The 18,508-nt window shown below is 37.4% G+C and overlaps 1 protein-coding gene and 1 long non-coding RNA gene across 7 annotated transcripts in view; both read right to left on the bottom strand.

The window, feature by feature from the left end:
* Nucleotides 1-14,346, bottom strand: part of LOC121957692 (small conductance calcium-activated potassium channel protein 1-like) — a 55,665-nt gene extending 41,319 nt beyond the window's left edge. For 2 of the 6 annotated variants that reach the window (XM_088090399.1, XM_088090400.1), the window contains exons 1-9: nt 14,020-14,346; nt 12,075-12,952; nt 11,056-11,151; nt 9,750-10,049; nt 9,535-9,570; nt 9,058-9,179; nt 7,342-7,483; nt 7,149-7,259; nt 6,188-6,315 (exon numbers count right to left, since the gene is read on the bottom strand). In XM_088090399.1, coding sequence (XP_087946525.1) covers nt 6,188-6,315; nt 7,149-7,259; nt 7,342-7,483; nt 9,058-9,179; nt 9,535-9,570; nt 9,750-10,049; nt 11,056-11,151; nt 12,075-12,952; nt 14,020-14,071 — 1,865 coding nt within the window. In that variant the 5' untranslated portion in view covers nt 14,072-14,346. Of the gene's footprint in view, nt 1-6,187; nt 6,316-7,148; nt 7,260-7,341; nt 7,484-9,057; nt 9,180-9,534; nt 9,571-9,749; nt 10,050-11,055; nt 11,152-12,074; nt 12,953-13,635 lie in introns of all 6 variants that reach the window. The other 4 variants (XM_088090403.1, XM_088090402.1, XM_042506430.2 and 1 more) reach the window with 4 other exon arrangements.
* A 777-nt stretch (nt 14,347-15,123) lies between these two features.
* The window catches only part of LOC148186655 (uncharacterized), a 36,940-nt gene continuing 33,555 nt past the window's right edge, over nt 15,124-18,508 (bottom strand). The window contains exons 2-3 of the long non-coding RNA XR_015779472.1: nt 16,732-16,859; nt 15,124-15,922 (exon numbers count right to left, since the gene is read on the bottom strand). This is a non-coding gene — a long non-coding RNA (uncharacterized LOC148186655). The remainder of the gene's footprint in view (nt 15,923-16,731; nt 16,860-18,508) is intronic.

Here is an 18,508-nt window from a genome sequence, read left to right as displayed (position 1 = left end):
TGACCATTTTCCCTGAGCTATAGTATGACTTTTTTTTTCGCCATTTTACACTTTGGCTTAAAACATTCAAAATATTGACTTTTGGACCAGGTTTTCATCAGGTTATACTCTAAACTGCCTCAACATGCTGTACTATGACTGTTTTAAACATTTGGAGTGATGACTTTTGACCATTTTCCCTGAGCTATAGTATGGCTTTTTTTTGCCATACTACACTTTGGCTTAAAACGCTCAAAATATTGACTTTTTGGACCAGGTTTTCATCAGGTTATACTCTAAACTGCCTCAACATGCTATATTATGAGTTTTTTTAACATTTGGAGTGATGACTTTTTTGACCATTTTCCCTGAGCTATAGTATGACTTTTTTTTTTTTCGCCAATTTAAACTTTGGCTTAAAACGCTCAAAATATTGACTTTTTGGACCAGGTTTTCATCAGGTTATACTTTAAACTGCCTCAACATGCTGTATTATGACTGTTTTTAACATTTGGAGTGATGACTTTTTTGACCATTTTCCCTGAGCTATAGTATGACTTTTTTTTTCCCCGCCATTTTACACTTTGGCTTAAAACATTCAAAATATTGACTTTTTGGACGAGGTTTTCATCAGGTTATACTCTAAACTGCCTCAACATGCTGTACTATGACTGTTTTTAACATTTGGAGTGATGACTTTTTTGACCATTTTCCCTGAGCTATAGTATGACTTTTTTTTTTTTCGCCATATTAACCTTTGCCTTAAAACGCTCAAAATATTGACTTTTTGGACCAGGTTTTCATCAGGTTATACTTTAAACTGTCTCAACATGCTATATTATGAGTTTTTTTAACATTTGGAGTGATGACTTTTTTGACCATTTTCCCTGAGCTATAGTATGACTTTTTTTTTTTTCGCCAATTTAAACTTTGGCTTAAAACGCTCAAAATATTGACTTTTTGGACCAGGTTTTCATCAGGTTATACTTTAAACTGCCTCAACATGCTGTATTATGACTGTTTTTAACATTTGGAGTGATGACTTTTTTGACCATTTTCCCTGAGCTATAGTATGACTTTTTTTTCCCGCCAATTTACACTTTGGCTTAAAACGCTCAAAATATTGACTTTTTGGACCAGGTTTTCATCAGGTTATACTTTAAACTGCCTCAACATGCTGTGCTATGAGTTTTTTTAACATTTGGAGTGATGACTTTTTTGACCATTTTCCCTGAGCTATAGTATGACTTTTTTTTTCCCCGCCATTTTATACTTTGGCTTAAAACGCTCAAAATATTGACTTTTTGGAGCAGGTTTTCATCAGGTTATACTCTAAACTGCCTCAACATGCTGTACTATGACTGTTTTTAACATTTGGAGTGATGACTTTTTTGACCATTTTCCCTGAGCTATAGTATGACTTTATTTTTTTTTCGCCATTTTACACTTTGGCTTAAAACATTCAAAATATTGACTTTTTGGAGCAGGTTTTCATCAGGTTATACTTTAAACTGCCTCAACATGCTGTACAATGAGTTTTTATTAACATTTGGAGTGATGACTTTTTTGACCATTTTCCCTGAGCTATAGTATGGCTTTTTTTTTCCCGCCATTTTATACTTTGGCTTAAAACGCTCAAAATATTGACTTTTTGGACCAGGTTTTCATCAGGTTATACTCTAAACTGTCTCAACATGCTGTACTATGACTGTTTTTAACAATCGGAGTGATGACTTTTTTGACCATTTTCCCTGAGCTATAGTATGGCTTTTTTTTTTTTTCGCCAATTTAAACTTTGGCTGAAAACGCTCAAAATATTGACTTTTTGGACCAGGTTTTCATCAGGTTATACTCTAAACTGCCTCAACATGCTGTATTATGACTGTTTTTAACATTTGGAGTGATGACTTTTTTGACCATTTTCCCTGAGCTATAGTATGACTTTTTTTTTTTTCGCCAATTTACACTTTGGCTTAAAACGCTCAAAATATTGACTTTTTGGACCAGGTTTTCATCAGGTTATACTTTAAACTGCCTCAACATGCTGTGCTATGAGTTTTTTTAACATTTGGAGTGATGACTTTTTTGACCATTTTCCCTGAGCTATAGTATGACTTTCTTTTTCCCGCCATTTTATACTTTGGCTTAAAACGCTCAAAATATTGACTTTTTGGAGCAGGTTTTCATCAGGTTATACTCTAAACTGCCTCAACATGCTGTACTATGACTGTTTTTAACATTTGGAGTGATGACTTTTTTGACCATTTTCCCTGAGCTATAGTATGACTTTATTTTTTTTTCGCCATTTTACACTTTGGCTTAAAACATTCAAAATATTGACTTTTTGGAGCAGGTTTTCATCAGGTTATACTTTAAACTGCCTCAACATGCTGTACAATGAGTTTTTATTAACATTTGGAGTGATGACTTTTTTGACCATTTTCCCTGAGCTATAGTATGACTTTTTTTTTTCCCGCCATTTTATACTTTGGCTTAAAACGCTCAAAATATTGACTTTTTGGACCAGGTTTTCATCAGGTTATACTCTAAACTGTCTCAACATGCTGTACTATGACTGTTTTTAACAATCGGAGTGATGACTTTTTTGACCATTTTCCCTGAGCTATAGTATGGCTTTTTTTTTTTTTCGCCAATTTAAACTTTGGCTGAAAACGCTCAAAATATTGACTTTTTGGACCAGGTTTTCATCAGGTTATACTTTAAACTGCCTCAACATGCTGTACTATGACTGTTTTTAACATTTGGAGTGATGACTTTTTTGACCATTTTCCCTGAGCTTATAGTATCACTTTCTTTTTTCCGCCATTTTATACTTTGGCTTAAAACGCTCAAAATATTGACTTTTTGGACCAGGTTTTCATCAGGTTATACTTTAAACTGCCTCAACATGCTGTACTATGACTGTTTTTAACATTTGGAGGGATGACTTTTTTGACCATTTTCCCTGAGCTATAGTATGGCTTTTTTTTTTTCGCCATTTTACACTTTGGCTTAAAACGCTCAAAATATTGACTTTTTGGAGCAGGTTTTCATCAGGTTAAACTTTAAACTGCCTCAACATGCTCTATTATGAGATTTTTAACATTTGGAGTGATGACTTTTTGACCTTTTTCCCTGAGCTATAGTATGACTTTTTTTTTTTTTCGCCAATTTAAACTTTGGCTTAAAACGCTCAAAATATTGACTTTTTGGACCAGGTTTTCATCAGGTTATACTTTAAACTGCCTCAACATGCTGTATTATGACTGTTTTTAACATTTGGAGTGATGACTTTTTTGACCATTTTCCCTGAGCTATAGTATGACTTTTTTTTTTTTGCCAATTTACACTTTGGCTTAAAACGCTCAAAATATTGACTTTTTGGAGCAGGTTTTCATCAGGTTACACTTTAAACTGCCTCAACATGCTATATTATGAGTTTTTTAACATTTGGAGTGATGACTTTTTGACCATTTTCCCTTAGCTATAGTATGACTTTTTTTTTTCGCCAATTTAAACTTTGGCTTAAAACGCTCAAAATATTGACTTTTTGGACCAGGTTTTCATCAGGTTATACTTTAAACTGCCTCAACATGCTGTATTATGACTGTTTTTAACATTTGGAGTGATGACTTTTTTGACCATTTTCCCTGAGCTATAGTATGACTTTTTTTTTTTTCGCCATATTACACTTTGGCTTAAAACGCTCAAAATATTGACTTTTTGGACCAGGTTTTCATCAGGTTATACTCTAAACTGCCTCAACATGCTATATTATGAGTTTTTTTAACATTTGGAGTGATGACTTTTTTGACCATTTTCCCTGAGCTATAGTATGACTTTTTTTTTTCTCGCCAATTTAAACTTTGGCTTAAAATGCTCAAAATATTGACTTTTTGGACCAGGTTTTCATCAGGTTACACTTTAAACTGCCTCAACATGCTATATTATGAGTTTTTTTAACATTTGTAGTGATGACTTTTTTGACCATTTTCCCTGAGCTATAGTATGGCTTTTTTTTTTTCGCCATTTAAACTTTGGCTTAAAACGCTCAAAATATTGACTTTTTGGACCAGGTTTTCATCAGGTTATACTCTAAACTGTCTCAACATGCTGTATTATGACTGTTTTTAACATTTGGAGTGACAACTTTTTTGACAATTTTCCCTGAGCTATAGTATGGCTTTTTTTCCCCCGCCATTTTATACTTTGGCTTAAAACGATCAAAATATTGACTTTTTGGAGCAGGTTTTCATCAGGTTACACTTTAAACTGCCTCAACATGCTGTACTATGACTGTTTTTAACATTTGGAGTGATGACTTTTTGACCATTTTCCCTGAGCTATAGTATGGCTTTTTTTTTCTTCGCCAATTTAAACTTTGGCTTAAAACGCTCAAAATATTGACTTTTTGGACCAGGTTTTCATCAGGTTATACTCTAAACTGCCTCAACATGCTGTACTATGACTGTTTTTAACATTTGGAGTGATGACTTTTTTGACCATTTTCCCTGAGCTATAGTATGACTTTTTTTTTTTCTCCTCGCCATTTTACACTTTGGCTTAAAACGCTCAAAATATTGACTTTTTGGACCAGGTTTTCATCAGGTTATACTCTAAACTGCCTCAACATGCTATATTATGAGTTTTTTTAACATTTGGAGTGATGACTTTTTTGACAATTTTCCCTGAGCTATAGTATGGCTTTTTTTTTTTCGCCATGCTACACTTTGGCTTAAAACGCTCAAAATATTGACTTTTTGGAGCAGGTTTTCATCAGGTTATACTCTAAACTGCCTCAACATGCTGTACTATGACTGTTTTTAACATTTGGAGAGACGACTTTTTTGACCATTTTCCCTGAGCTATAGTATGACTTTTTTTTTCCGCCAATTTAAACTTTGGCTTAAAACGCTCAAAATATTGACTTTCTGGACCAGATTTTCATCAGGCTATGCTCTAAACTGCCTCAACATGCTGTATTATGACTGTTTTTAACATTTGGAGTGATGACTTTTTTGACCATTTTCCCTGAGCTATAGTATGACTTTTTTTTCCCCGCCATTTTACACTTTGGCTTAAAACGCTCAAAATATTGACTTTTTGGACGAGGCTTTCATCAGGTTATACTCTAAACTACCTCAACATGCTGTACAATGAGTTTTTATTAACATTTGGAGTGATGACTTTTTTGACCATTTTCCCTGAGCTATAGTATGGGTTTTTTTTCCCCGCCATTTTACACTTTGGCTTAAAACGCTCAAAATATTGACTTTTTGGACCAGGTTTTCATCAGGTTATACTCTAAACTGTCTCAACATGCTGTACAATGAGTTTTTATTAACATTTGGAGTGATGACTTTTTTGACAATTTTCCCTGAGCTATAGTATGGCTTTTTTTCGCCATACTACACTTTAGGTTAAAACGCTCTAAATATTGACTTTTTGGACCGTTTTTACACCAGGCTATACTCTAAATGTTGACGTTTTTGACCAAATGTCAAAATATGACATGTAAAAAAACTCTTTAGTAAAACAACCACTTAGTATAGAATGTGGAGGCTCAAATGTGGAGCCCATAGTATAGTTTGATGAAAAAACGGTCAAAAATATAAAAATTTAGCTTGCTGAAAAATCGACTGAAAACATCACAGTATCCTATGTAGAAAAAATTGTAAACTCTTAACCTGTTTAATAGTAATCATTGTAACACGTATTTTTTAATTTTACAGTTTTTTCACACTTACCTAGGACTTAACCAACACAAGCTGATGGTTTATTTTATATTTCATTGAATGACATGTTAATTCCACAACTGGCTCAAGAAATGTTAATTTTTAATTATGTGATTTTAACTGTGTTAAATATATTTAATTTAGGATTGCCATTTTAACTTTGCTCAACAGTATATTCACTATTTTTATTATTGTACTACCTTGATGTCGACCTGTGAAAACTCAGGAAACATTTTATAATATTATTATAATTGCTCACACTCCTCTGACTTGTATTGCATAGTTTCCCATGACTGTTTTGCCACATGTCACTGTATAACTGTATATATTTTTAGGATACCAATATATGATTTACAATAAGTTGTCATTATTATACGTATAACACATGTTGCAAATTGAGTGATTCAGCAGGTCTGTCTCACACTGCTACGACACAGGAACAGCTTTACAGTAATGAGGGTTAATTTTCTTACTGGTGGATGGCCAAAAGCAGCTTTCGCTGGTGCATGCGGACTCTGGTGTCGTCTCTTTCTCTTGACAGCTTCGTGTGTTTGTAGATAAGCCAAGTCTCTCTCAGCACATTTGCTGCAGCAATTTTTATCTAGTGAAAGGATGCAGAAAATTGCTTAGGAGTTATATTATGTTCATGCACATGACTTAAAAGCACTGTTATTTACGGCTGAACAACTCCAACATAATACATTAACCCTGTGTGTACTACAGTCATTAAGTCTCACACTCAACTTTCAAACCTGAGTTTTCAAAAAAAAAAAAATGCTTGAAGGCTTTTTCAAAAAAAAAAAAATGCTGTTGGAGTATTCTGTATACAATTTGTATTGATTTATGACAAAACAAAGTTAAACTCATATGAATCCGCTCTTGGCTTTTTACTTGTTCTGGAGATATTCTGATTGCATAAATAGTAAACAAAGAGATTTTCAAAGTATGTTGCTGAGTAAAATGAGTTGATGTGTAGTATCTAATGTGTACTTGAATAAAAATGCACAATGTACATTTACAATACAACAAAAAGACTTAGATCATAATCTTATCGAGTAGAAAATAATTGTCTACTTTTTGCATGCAAAAGGCAGAAACTTGTCTTTGGTTTGCATGTGCAAAAATCTGACATATTACCACACATTGTATCACGTCCAGACAGATTGCATTAAAACACATTTACATAAAAACAAAACAGAATAGAAGTAATATTGAAAGGATCAAGAGGAACTTGATGGTGAGGACTGAATCAATACGATACATTACGATATGATAGCCTTTATTGATCCACAAAGGGGGGAAATTCAATTGTTACAGCAGCTCAGTGCATAGAACTTAAAATATAAAAAGAAGAACATTAAATACAAACAAAATATATAGAAATGGAGAATACAGACATTAAAAAATACAATATCTAGAACAACTGGTATTTACCCTCTTTGAGATGTGGGAATCCATCATGAAGTTATGCACATGTTTCTCTGCTCGGGTCAACTCCAGCTTCCTCGCAACCACCGCCACCACCAGCACTGTGCAGCCAGCTCCCTGTGAGTCAGGATTAGACAGTTTTGTTACGATTTGCAGTGTGAATCTTGTTATAGAGGAAACTATCAACCCTCCGTCGCACCATTATCCCAGTGAGGAGGCAGATGCTGCGGCCGCAGTAGGTGTGAGGCACCACATCTCCGTAACCGATGGACAAGAAGGTGACAGAGATCATCCACAGGGCCTCCATGTAGTTGCTGCTCAGGTCCCTGTAGTTGTGGTGTCTGCAGGAATATAATTTGTATTATTATATTTTCAGGCAGCTTATGTTTTGTCTTTTACTGGCTTTAAATGGGACTTTACTGAAATAAACTGACTGTCGGAGCTGAATGATGAATGTCTGCACTACTTTCACATTACTGATGATTTTTTTTCGTTACTCACCATCAGTTTACATTGCATTTTGTATTAAAAAACACAAATATTCTATATAAAAAAGTCAAATAATTTTTGATCTTGTCAGTGTCATACATATAATAATAATAATATATAGTAACTTTCATAAGGGGTGTAGTTCAAAGTGCTTTACAATAAGGAGAAAAAAACAATAGAATTCATTAAAACAATGGCAAATACAGGATGATAAAACCAAGCAACCATGTGAATAACAAATAAAGGAGGCAGAACATGGCAAGAACAGGTATGTATGTGAGAATAACAGAAAATGTACGAGATGAAAAAGGAAGGAATATGAAAAATAAAACTTTTGAAAAATAAGAATGAGACAAGGGAAAGTGAGTTAGTTAAAGGCAATGCTACATAAATAATAAATATGAGAAATCCATAAGTATGGTGCATAGTTAAAAAACGCTGAGCTTCCAGTTTTCTTATTTGTGTGGATATGGATCTAAGAGTCCACGCAAGATGGTAAAACAACAGTGAATTAGTACTGTAGACCAGCTCCAAACCATTAAAGGGGAACAATGTCATTTTCAAACTTCATACATGTTATTCTTATGGTCTAAGACAGTCCAAAAATACAATTTAACATGAACAATTTTCTCCCCAAACCTAAAACTAAAGTGCTAAAATTTATTGTTTTGTTTTTTTGTTTGAGTTTTAGCCCACCTTATTTCTATTGTCAAAAAAATGATAACAGAACAAGTGAAAACAAGTGGAATGACACAACAATTTTATTGTATGTGTGTCTTACTTTATATAATCTTTCTTGACATTACAAGGTTGAGACTTACTAATCTGGTTTCTGGCTTTGAGAGGGAAAGAGAATAGCTGATGTTGACAAATACTGATTGATTGCGAGGCCATGTAAATAACATATTGTAATACTTAATTTAGGAGGTGTTCCCCTTTAAGAGCTTTGTAAACAAGTAAAAAAAACCTTTAAAATCAGTCCAGTCTCAGATACAGAACAGCAGAGCAAAAACTTGGTTTGCTGCTGCAGTAGAAACATTAAAGCAGTGATACTCAACTTGCAGCCCTTGAGCCAAATCTGACTGAAGATTTTCAAATTCAAAATCACAATAAATTAATTCACACTGGGATTTTTTTTTTGTTTTACTTTGAATGTAAATAAGGTGTCAGAGTGCATGAAAAAGCATCAAAATCGAGCTTGCTTATAAAAACAAAAACAGGTGCTATTGGAGGATCAATCAGATATATAAATATTTATATATGAATTATTAGTGTTTCTTTGGCCCCTGGCCTTCTATCATTTGCATGGTGAGTATTGCTGCATTAAAGACATACTGTGTATCTGAAAATGTTTGGAAGATAATTAAATATTAAAAATAAAGGCACCACTGCAGACTCCGCAGTGGGCTGATATATCGTCACATACCTCTCACACACATGTAAGCCCCACGCTGCCACGATCCACAGAGAGACGCTGAAAATCATCAGCACCGTCCCGGGGTAGGTCGTCATTAGTGTTTTCCCCACAAACCGGGTGTTGAAGTGAATCTACAGATCAAAAATGGGATGCATTTGCGTCACGATTTTGACAGTAGGGGCCTACTTAGCCAGACTATTTAGGATAGCACCTGTCAGATTATGATTATATAATACAGAGGAGATGAGGGATAAGAAAACTTGTTCTCAATCTGGCTTGATACATGGATAGTAGGTTTGGCATTGCGGTGAGGAGACAAAGGTCATTTTCATCACTCTTAAATAGCGTTTATAAGGGAAGGGATTAGCCGGGTGGATATTATCAACTTTGGAAAAGAAAGCAGACAAGCAGAGGAGAGCTAGCGAGGGACATAATCAGCATGTGAAACCACTGGGATTCATGGGGGCGACACTGTGATAGTCACACCTCAATTGTCACACCTCTACAGACCCCTCGGCCCACCTAGACATAAGACATAAACAGATGTGCATGAAATGTTCAAGCCCAGCCCAAATGTCCAAAATATAAACTTTAATGTCCCATGAATCATGTCCCTTAGCTGGTTTCAGCCCAGCTTTTAAAAATCACATCGAAAAGACTCAAGTTAGTTAAGCCCAAAGCCAAATTCTGTGACCTCCCACCTTGTTGAGCGCTCCGATGCTGCGGGACGCGGTGTCAGTGAAGAGGCGGCTGTGCAGCATCATGGCCCTGCCCAGCAGGTAGAGCCTGAGGAACATGGGCAGAGCCAGCACAATTTCCAGCTCTGTCTCCGATAGCGACAGGTGAGGCGTGGTGTGCTGGAGGGTCTGCTCAAAATAGTCCATCAGACCCACCGGGTAGGGATGGATGGCCACCGCAGCCAGCTCCAGGGCTACCAGAGCCAAACGGTCAGTGGTCATGGCGATCCGCCAATCCTCTGCACCGATATCGTGAACGTAGAGCTACGAGAGAGGTGGGCAGAGTGCATGATAGTGAAAGTGAGCTTTTTGCGATGGCAATTTCAGTTTGCTGTTTCTGGTTAAACAAAAAGGGTCTTAATCTTTTACAAAGAGCTCTATCTCTGTATGGATCCTTAATATTCACACACTTATAATAAAAATGTGAGCCTGTCAGTGGCAAAAACAGTAACTTTTAGTGGATGTAAAGTGACGTTGCACAAATGCCTACATTGCAGTCTGTTTTGCAGTCTCTCCCAAAACTGGACCAATTTAACCCTTTGATACATGGACATCAGTTTTCTTGTGTTTCACATGCCTTTTGCATGCATTTAAAACTCTGAAACTTGAGCAAATTTGATCCATTTCTTTTGAAAACATGGCTTAAAAAAACTAAGAACAGCTTGGCAAAAAGCTTCCCACAAATTGCAAGACATAAGGACGGGGGGGGGGGGTCCAGAAAACTATATGTCATCCATCCATCCATCCAAATTCAAATGATGGAAAAGGATTCAGTTTTTTTCCTGCACTAAGTCACTTAGACATAAAAAATATGGGAAATAGGGTCCAGGTTGAAAAATATGAAAATTACCCTTTAAGACTGCAGGACTAAAAAGGAAAAAACAATGTTTCTGACTCACATGATGATCAATGACCACTTTTTCCAGGGACTTTTCTTTCAACTTTCTCTTTGTAAAATATTGTACTTTCACATCTGGAAATCATTCAAATGAAACAATCCAAGAATGAAAAATCACCTTTTAGTTTGCTCTCAGTGCCAAGTTGGCATTAGTAAAACTTTCTCAATTATAAAAATGCCACAAGACTCAAAGGTTGGAAACTAGTGTTGTAGAAACTTAATTTGATTGAGAAAATTCCCCATCCATAATTCCTTCACTACAAATTTTCAGGAAAATCTTTAAATGTAAGAGAATATCCCTGGTGGAGGGGGAGGACTTGGGCAAATCCCTCAAAAACAAACCCTGATTGCATAACTGAACAGATGAGTTACCTGAATCTCACAGCAGTGGTACGCTATGATGAGACCCAGCAGGATGATGGTAGAAAAACTGATGACAGACTTGAGAGCGAGGGAATAAACGGAGCTCTGTGAGACACAGAAACATGATGTCATTATCAAGCCGATGGCTGTTTGTCATTACAAAGCTCAATCTATGAAATGGCATCAGTGATCCTTTGTAACCTTTTAATCTTACATACATTAAGATAATCCATTTGAATAATGCAATGATCTTATGAGTGTGCTGTGCATTTTTCTGCAGTCAGTGGGAGATCAATTCTAATGGTGACTCAACAGCTTTTACAAGTAAAAAAACATCTAAGGAGGAAATTCGACAGGTTTTCTTGAATAAAATGAAGTGCAAAAATTAGTGTCATACTTTCAACACCAAAAATATATTAAAACAAAATGCTTATTTGGAATACTGAGTTTAGCTGTTAGAAAAGCAATTGCAAAGAAATGACTTCAGTCAGATGCCCCATCCATGGAAAACTGGTGTTATACCAAAATATTTGTAATGGAAAAAACTGCCTTTTCAATGAGGCCTAAGGAAACTAAATTTGAAAAACAAAATGGAAAAAAAGGAAAATGTATATTTTTCCTAACCACCCTTCCCTTGTTTAAATGTGTCTATTTAATTCTCCAATTTTATTTTTATTTATCTAAAATGCAGAACTTTGCAAGTTTTATGTTTGTTTTTGTTCCTTAATCACAAGAAAAACCTTGAAAAAAACAGCTTACTCTGTAAATGTACTTGACTAAAAATTACTGTTACTTGCGTGTGTAAGAGAAATCAAAATGTCAATGTCAAAAATAAACTAAGAGAAAATTGATTATAAAATTAGAGCTGCGCTGTGCAAAATATGATTTCTCAGGTAGTAACACTTTGAAAAAAATGGGGATGTTTTGTTTCATAAAAGGTAAAAATTTCTTCTTCTTCTCTTAAAAAATCTTCATATATTCGCGTTTCTCAAAGGATTTCTGAGGGTGTGGCTTTCTCTCTCTCTGACCTTGCTGTAGACGCTCCAGGACAGCTCCGTCTCCATCACCATCATCACCATCCCGAATATCCCCACCGCCAGGGCGCAGTCGTTCAGCCGCTGCCTCCTCAAAAACAAAGCCCTCCTGCGGACCAGCCGCCAGCCGATGTTATGGGTCTTCCAGTACGAGTCGTCCTTGGAGTCGTCTTTGTGTTTCGGGCTGGTCTGTGAAGTGGGATTGGGGTTCGGACCGGGGACGTCCGCTCCTGGCAGATGACCTTTGGCCTCAGTCAGATCCTGGCAGTGCTGGAACGTCTCATTAGGCGGCTGGAAGTCGTCATCTTTGCTGGTGATGATGATCTCTGGCAGACTCTGGCGGTCGTACATCTCCAGAGAAACGTTGCCAGACTTGCGGCGCCCTCTGCCCTCAACATCCTTGACCTCTAGGTGTGACCTGCAGGGGCCCTTAAAGGGCGACCCGCATGGAGACATGGGGACGTCAGTGAAAGAGGTGACTTTCTCCTGGAGTCTGTGAGCTCCTGCATTTTTGGCTTTGCACTGGTGGTTACACTCCTTGTGTGCTGGGTTTTGTCTACGTCCTCCTGACCTTTTCTCACATTTCTTCTCTTTGCCTTTGTCTGCCCTCCTGTTGGAGCGAGGCGACGGCGTGACATAAAGATGGCCGTTGTATAAAGGTGTGGTGGCCATGGCCTGGGTCCTGTCCAGCCACACAGTGTGGTCGGCTGTCTGGACCGTGTGGTGGATCCCGCACTGCGGAGAGCAGGCCTGAGGTGGAGGAACCATCCTGGGTGGGAGGAGGGGACGCTGGTCCTCCACGTCGTCTCCGTCCACCACTGACAAGTTCATAGAGGGGGAGTGCTCCATGGTGAGAGGTTTCGCCGAATCTTCTGAAGAAATTTGCACAGAGAAGGTGAGAGAAAGACATAGGACAAAAGAGGTTTAACCCTTTGAAAGCTGGATTGACATCAGTTTTTCTGTGCTGCTTTCAGATGACTTTAACAAACTATTTGACCTGTTTGAAACCTGAGCAAACAGGTGTAATTTCTTTGAAAAAAACATGGGGGGAGAAGGCAATGACCAACTTGGCAAGAAATGTCCCACATATGTGAGAAATTAGTAAGAGGTGAATAGAAAATGACCTGAAAATTGCATTTTTAAAAACTGTGAAAATCTCCAGAAAATTATTTTTAGGATGAATGCTACCATAAACAATTATTGTAACAATTAGAAATATAGACAGTTTTTTTTTGTTCAGGACATTTTATTGTTTGTTTTTGATTTATTTGGCTCATTTTCAGTTATTTCACTGATCACTGATTTGTAGCTCTATCATCAGAAAAGATTCCCTACAGTTTTCATGCTTTTCCTAATTTTTTTATTCTAAATGTTGTTCGTTTGTCACTGATGGAAAATTGAAAGGGCAAAAATACAATCTCTTACAATAATTTTCCTATTTACAATCTTTTTTTGGGGGGATGCACATTAAGACTTAGTCACAAACTTTGCTGAACTGTAAGCTAAAAAAAAGTTAAAATCTTTTTTATTTCCACCTTGCTCTTTTTATTCTTACCTTTTCAGTCAGATTTTCCAGTCTGCGAGGAAGACACACAGGCCTTACAACCACTATTTTGGTCAAAGATTTTAGTATTCAGTTGTCCTATGGTCCTGAAGGTCACATCTGCCTGAGTCACATAAAGATCTTCCAAATAATATCCCTCACCTCAAACACACCACATTTACTAAGAAAAAAAATCAACAGTAAACTGTAATCAATCTGCAACACCAAAGAGGTCCAGCGTGATCAGATCAAAATATTCCAAACGTCCCCGATCTGCACGTATAAACTTTCCAGCAATCCATTAGCAGCCTCAGCATCACGGAGCCCCTCCCATAGATTCAAGCAAAGGTTATGAACTTCTCATCTCCTACATATGATGACATAGGAGGTAAATACCGTGCACATCCGTTACATTTTCAGGCATTTTCCTCGCTTGTCTCGTGTACATTTGCCCACCATCCGGGAGCCTTCCTTAAAGCTGGAGGGGCTTAATGACTGCAAAGTCTCTAAGTTGCAGATGTTGCATGGAGCGGAGGCAAAGAATGAGTCATCTGTCTTGTTTTTCTAGCCGGGATTGGCAGATTTCCTCCTCCCTATATGGGTGTGCGTGTGTGTTTGTGTGTGTGTGTGCAGGGTGGGGGGACATCTGCTTATACATGGGTGCCCTGATGTCAAAAATCGGCCCAAAATAGTTCCCACAGCCTGATATGAAACACTATTATATCACTTTTCATTTATAATTTCATCACTGTTGTCATGGAGAATTGTAAGTGGGTGACACTAACTTTTTTTTATTTTTTTTTTACATATAAATCTAATCTTCAAAAGACAATAATGGTTCTCAAAATCAATTCGGCAGATTAGTACTGCAGATTAATCAAGTGCGACAGAGATCCGATACTTATGAGCTTATGAAATATCAAATATGTCATTCCATAACCAAACAATATGCACAGAGCAGGACGGAGTATTAAGCATTAAAGTCATAACAATGACATTCAGCATCATTTATTTATCTAAATCCTTGTGACAGATGGGTCTACAGATAACAGAGCTCCCTCCAAATGGAAAGACCTAAGGAGCAAAGGGGTGGGCGGAGCGCATCCGGATAGTAGCAGGATAAAGAAACGCATTATCTAATCTGAAGACAACATGTATTTAAAGATAGATGGAGGGTGAAGGATGGCAGTGAGGGGGGTGTGACTGTGCAAAGGTGGAAGAGCGAAAACATGATCAGACAGTCTGAATTCCCTCCAGATGTAAAATAGATTAATTATGCCAAAACTACCATGTTCTGCTCTGAGACTTAGCCAGATGCTGCTGTCTGGATTCTTTGTTTTGATATTCTGCAGGCAGGAAGCTCCCAACTGTCTGTGCATCAGTGCGTGACTGTCAACACTACAAACCCTTGCAGATGGTATAAATACTGACTCTCACAGAACTAGTTCCTAAAATATGACTGCTGAGTCCGCCGAGGCAAGACTCACTCTGCTGTTCTTAAATTAAGTTGTCCTTTTAATAACAAGATGCTCAAAGGATATATGCACATCTGCAAGGCTTCAAATTAATTCAAGCCTCCAGCCAAGTGCTTGTAAATCCTGGCCGCTGTAGCTGGTGGCTAAGTATGTCAATTCTTCTTGCCTCTGTGGACGGTAGCCAGCACGTTTTCAATTAGTCTCTTCTATTGCAAATCATCCTTTAGCTACTGAGAAAGTAAAATTAAACGGGTATATTTTGAGTCCTCTAATTGCTGTGGCTGGTAAATGGCAAGTCTACTTAATGCCCTGAATCTTCAGTGTGTGCTTCTGGTCGGGACATTAATTGCTTCGGCCTGATTTGTTGGGACTCGGTGGTTCAAAAGATAAAGAAGTCCCATTGGGTTGCAAACAGCAATAAGAAATGTTTGTGTTTTAAAGGTCAAAAGTTGGGATTAGAGTTCAAGGAACTATTTGACATTTTGGGAGACGTATTTGCCAAGAGTTAGATAAGAAAGTCCCACTCTTATATCTGCTTTGGCCCCTCACTACCACTACTCATTACCATTACTATGGAGTCACAGAGATAAGCTTAATTTTGTATGAAAATAGGAAATGATAGAAAGAAGCATCAATATAGAAATGATACAAATACAAATAGAACTAATAGTAAATGTGTCAAACGTTCATATCTTATCTATCAAGACGTGTTTTTTCAGGCTACAATATTTTGATTAGAAAACAGAGTTGCAAATTGGGAAACTGGTTAAAAATCATTTTAATTATGCAACAGATTTCATCTTTTCATCCAAATGGTAAGAAGTCTGCAAACACAAGAACAACAAAGAGTTTAGTTAAACAATATCTTGGGTTTTTGGACATCAGTATGACATCAGAAAGACATTGGTTGAAATGAAAATCAGTTTGACAATATTTAAAATGTATAATGACGCTAGAATTTCAAATTGAGTGGGCGTTAACATCATGACATTTCGCAAAAATTGTTCTCCATAACTTACAAATAAATGTTGTTCAACAGCAAGATGATGATGGCATGAAAGTATATCATATCGTATGGTATATAATATTGTATGAGACTTTTGGAAAGTTTGGATTTTGGCTACTTGATAATAAAAATTAAAACCAACAAAATGTCAACATCATCTGTCATCAGTATTACATCAAATTTGTGTTGCCAGACATTGACACTGACAATGAATCTTGGTCACCCAGTGTCACAACAATAATTCAACCAAGTATAATATTTACCCTCAGTCAAAGACGAAGGTTTTGTTTCAGTTTTTGGGGAGACGCATACAAAATGGGGAATATGCCAAAAAATCTGGAGCTCCAAACATGTAATTTCCTGCATTCTGGAGTTTTTTTTTATGCCCCAAATTTGTGCATTTTTCTGCATCAATTCATGGTGTAAATGTCTCTAATTCTGTCAAAGTAAAAGACCTTTACTACTTTCTTTTTTATTTTTTATTTGGAGGGGGGCAAAAGTACATGTTCTAAATATTGAGGGGTACGTTTCCCCTGAATACCCCCCAGAATCTATACCTATGCACTCAGCTGACACAAAAATTGTAAGAAAAATATCTTCATTCATTCATTACCAGTAACCACTTACCATGTTAAGTCTGATATTTGGCGAGAGGTGAGGTACACCCTGAACAGATTGCCAGACTATCACAGTATAACCATTCACGCTCACATTCACTCCTGTACGTCTTGGACTGTGGGGGGAAGTTGGAGAACCTGGAGAGAACAAAAGCTGAGTCAGGGGGGAAGAAAAGAACAAGTACCCATAACCAATGCACCACCGTGCTGCGAAGAAGAAAAATATCTGAGCCTAAATAAAGAATATAACATTACACTAAACCTTTCACAGTATTTTAGACCAGAAAGTACCCTCCTGCTTAAATTTTGGACATTCGGGTATGGCGTGTCAAATTACTCTTCTTACATGCATTGTGTCTTTTCAAACTACACTTCTGTTTTCACAGGAAATGAACAGTTTCTGCTTGTAACATGCACTCTTTTATAAAGATAAACTTGTTATGAAGGTAAAACACTTTCCTAGGTTTAGGCAACAAAAGTCCACAGTTAGTTTTAGTAAAAAATAAATACATCATACTTTGGCTTTAAATAAGTATGGTTGTTACTAACAATGTAACGTCACATGACACATGCTTCACACACCAGCGCACTATTTTGTTACTAACATAACTGCACTGACTTTTGGTTTTACTTTTGGAGATGAACAGCGGACTCCCAGGTGTAAGTCCGGAGTTTGTTTGACCCATCCACCTCCTCTCCCAACATCTCTACATGGATTTTCTTGCTCTTTATACTACAGTAGGTGCTGCTGGTGTTAAAAACTTCTGCCGCCTGGTGTGTATCATACTGACGCGAAGGGTCCCTCTGTGTGTCAGTGTCTGATGCCGATGTCTACTGACAAAGCGGCTGTTTTTGAGTGCGTTTACATGGACACGTACCAGTTTATGATTAGGTTTTTGTCCCCTTTGTGTGTTTGAGTATGTGAACACCATAATCCGTTTTTCAGAAACCCCAATGTGCTAGCTGGAGAATTCAAAGAGAAAATGGGAATCACACAGGGTATATGAATAACCCACTCTGTGCCCATGTAAACACCATATCCCAAATGTGATTATACCTGGGATAAGCCTCATAAACAGGTTGATCAAGTCCATGCAATCACACTCTTTTACAGCTCGGGTTGTTGCCTGTTGCATCAACAAGTGCCGCTTCCCGGTGCGTATCATACTGCTGCAAAGCGTGCCTCCGTGCATCAGTGTCTGACCCTGAGATCACTTTCACAAAACAGCCGTATTTGACAAGTTATAGAGATAAAATATGTATTTTGAGATGAAGTCCCTTTTAGGTGCCACACCATCACATTTTATTGGATAACAGTCTACTTTTGTTCAACTGCTTCAGGGATTTGGGGGCAAATATAATTGTCTATTAGAAGAGAAGTTCATCTACTCAACTCCATTCAGGACAAAAAAAAGGCCTATCTGACAAATCAGACGTCACAGGCGAGTGGATGTATGTGGCGGTTTTGTCGATAACAGCCTATTAAGCGGAGGGGACGTGTCAGCGTAGGAGAGGGCCTAATCCAATCAGCAGAGTAATTAAAAACACACAGCACAGCAGCCCTGATGGCTGATGGCTGCATTGTCAGGGACGGCATTCAGCATTTAGCACAAAGCGGGATGAGCTGTGGTCAGGCCAGGTCAGGGCGACGGCTGTCACAATCAGGATCAGCAAAATAAAATTCAAAATTAAAAATGTGCAGAGAATGGCACATAACTGTCCACATTGTCTTCCACCACCTTCCACTGATACACCTTTAAATCCACACCTTGCTCAGTGTTTTCATC

Source organism: Plectropomus leopardus, chromosome 17 (assembly GCF_026936395.1).
Source record: "Plectropomus leopardus strain MGB_pleo_1.0 chromosome 17, ASM2693639v1, whole genome shotgun sequence".
Lineage (NCBI taxonomy): Eukaryota > Metazoa > Chordata > Actinopteri > Perciformes > Serranidae > Plectropomus > Plectropomus leopardus.
Note: the sequence above shows the minus strand (reverse complement) of the source record. Positions and strands in the feature narration are given on the sequence as shown.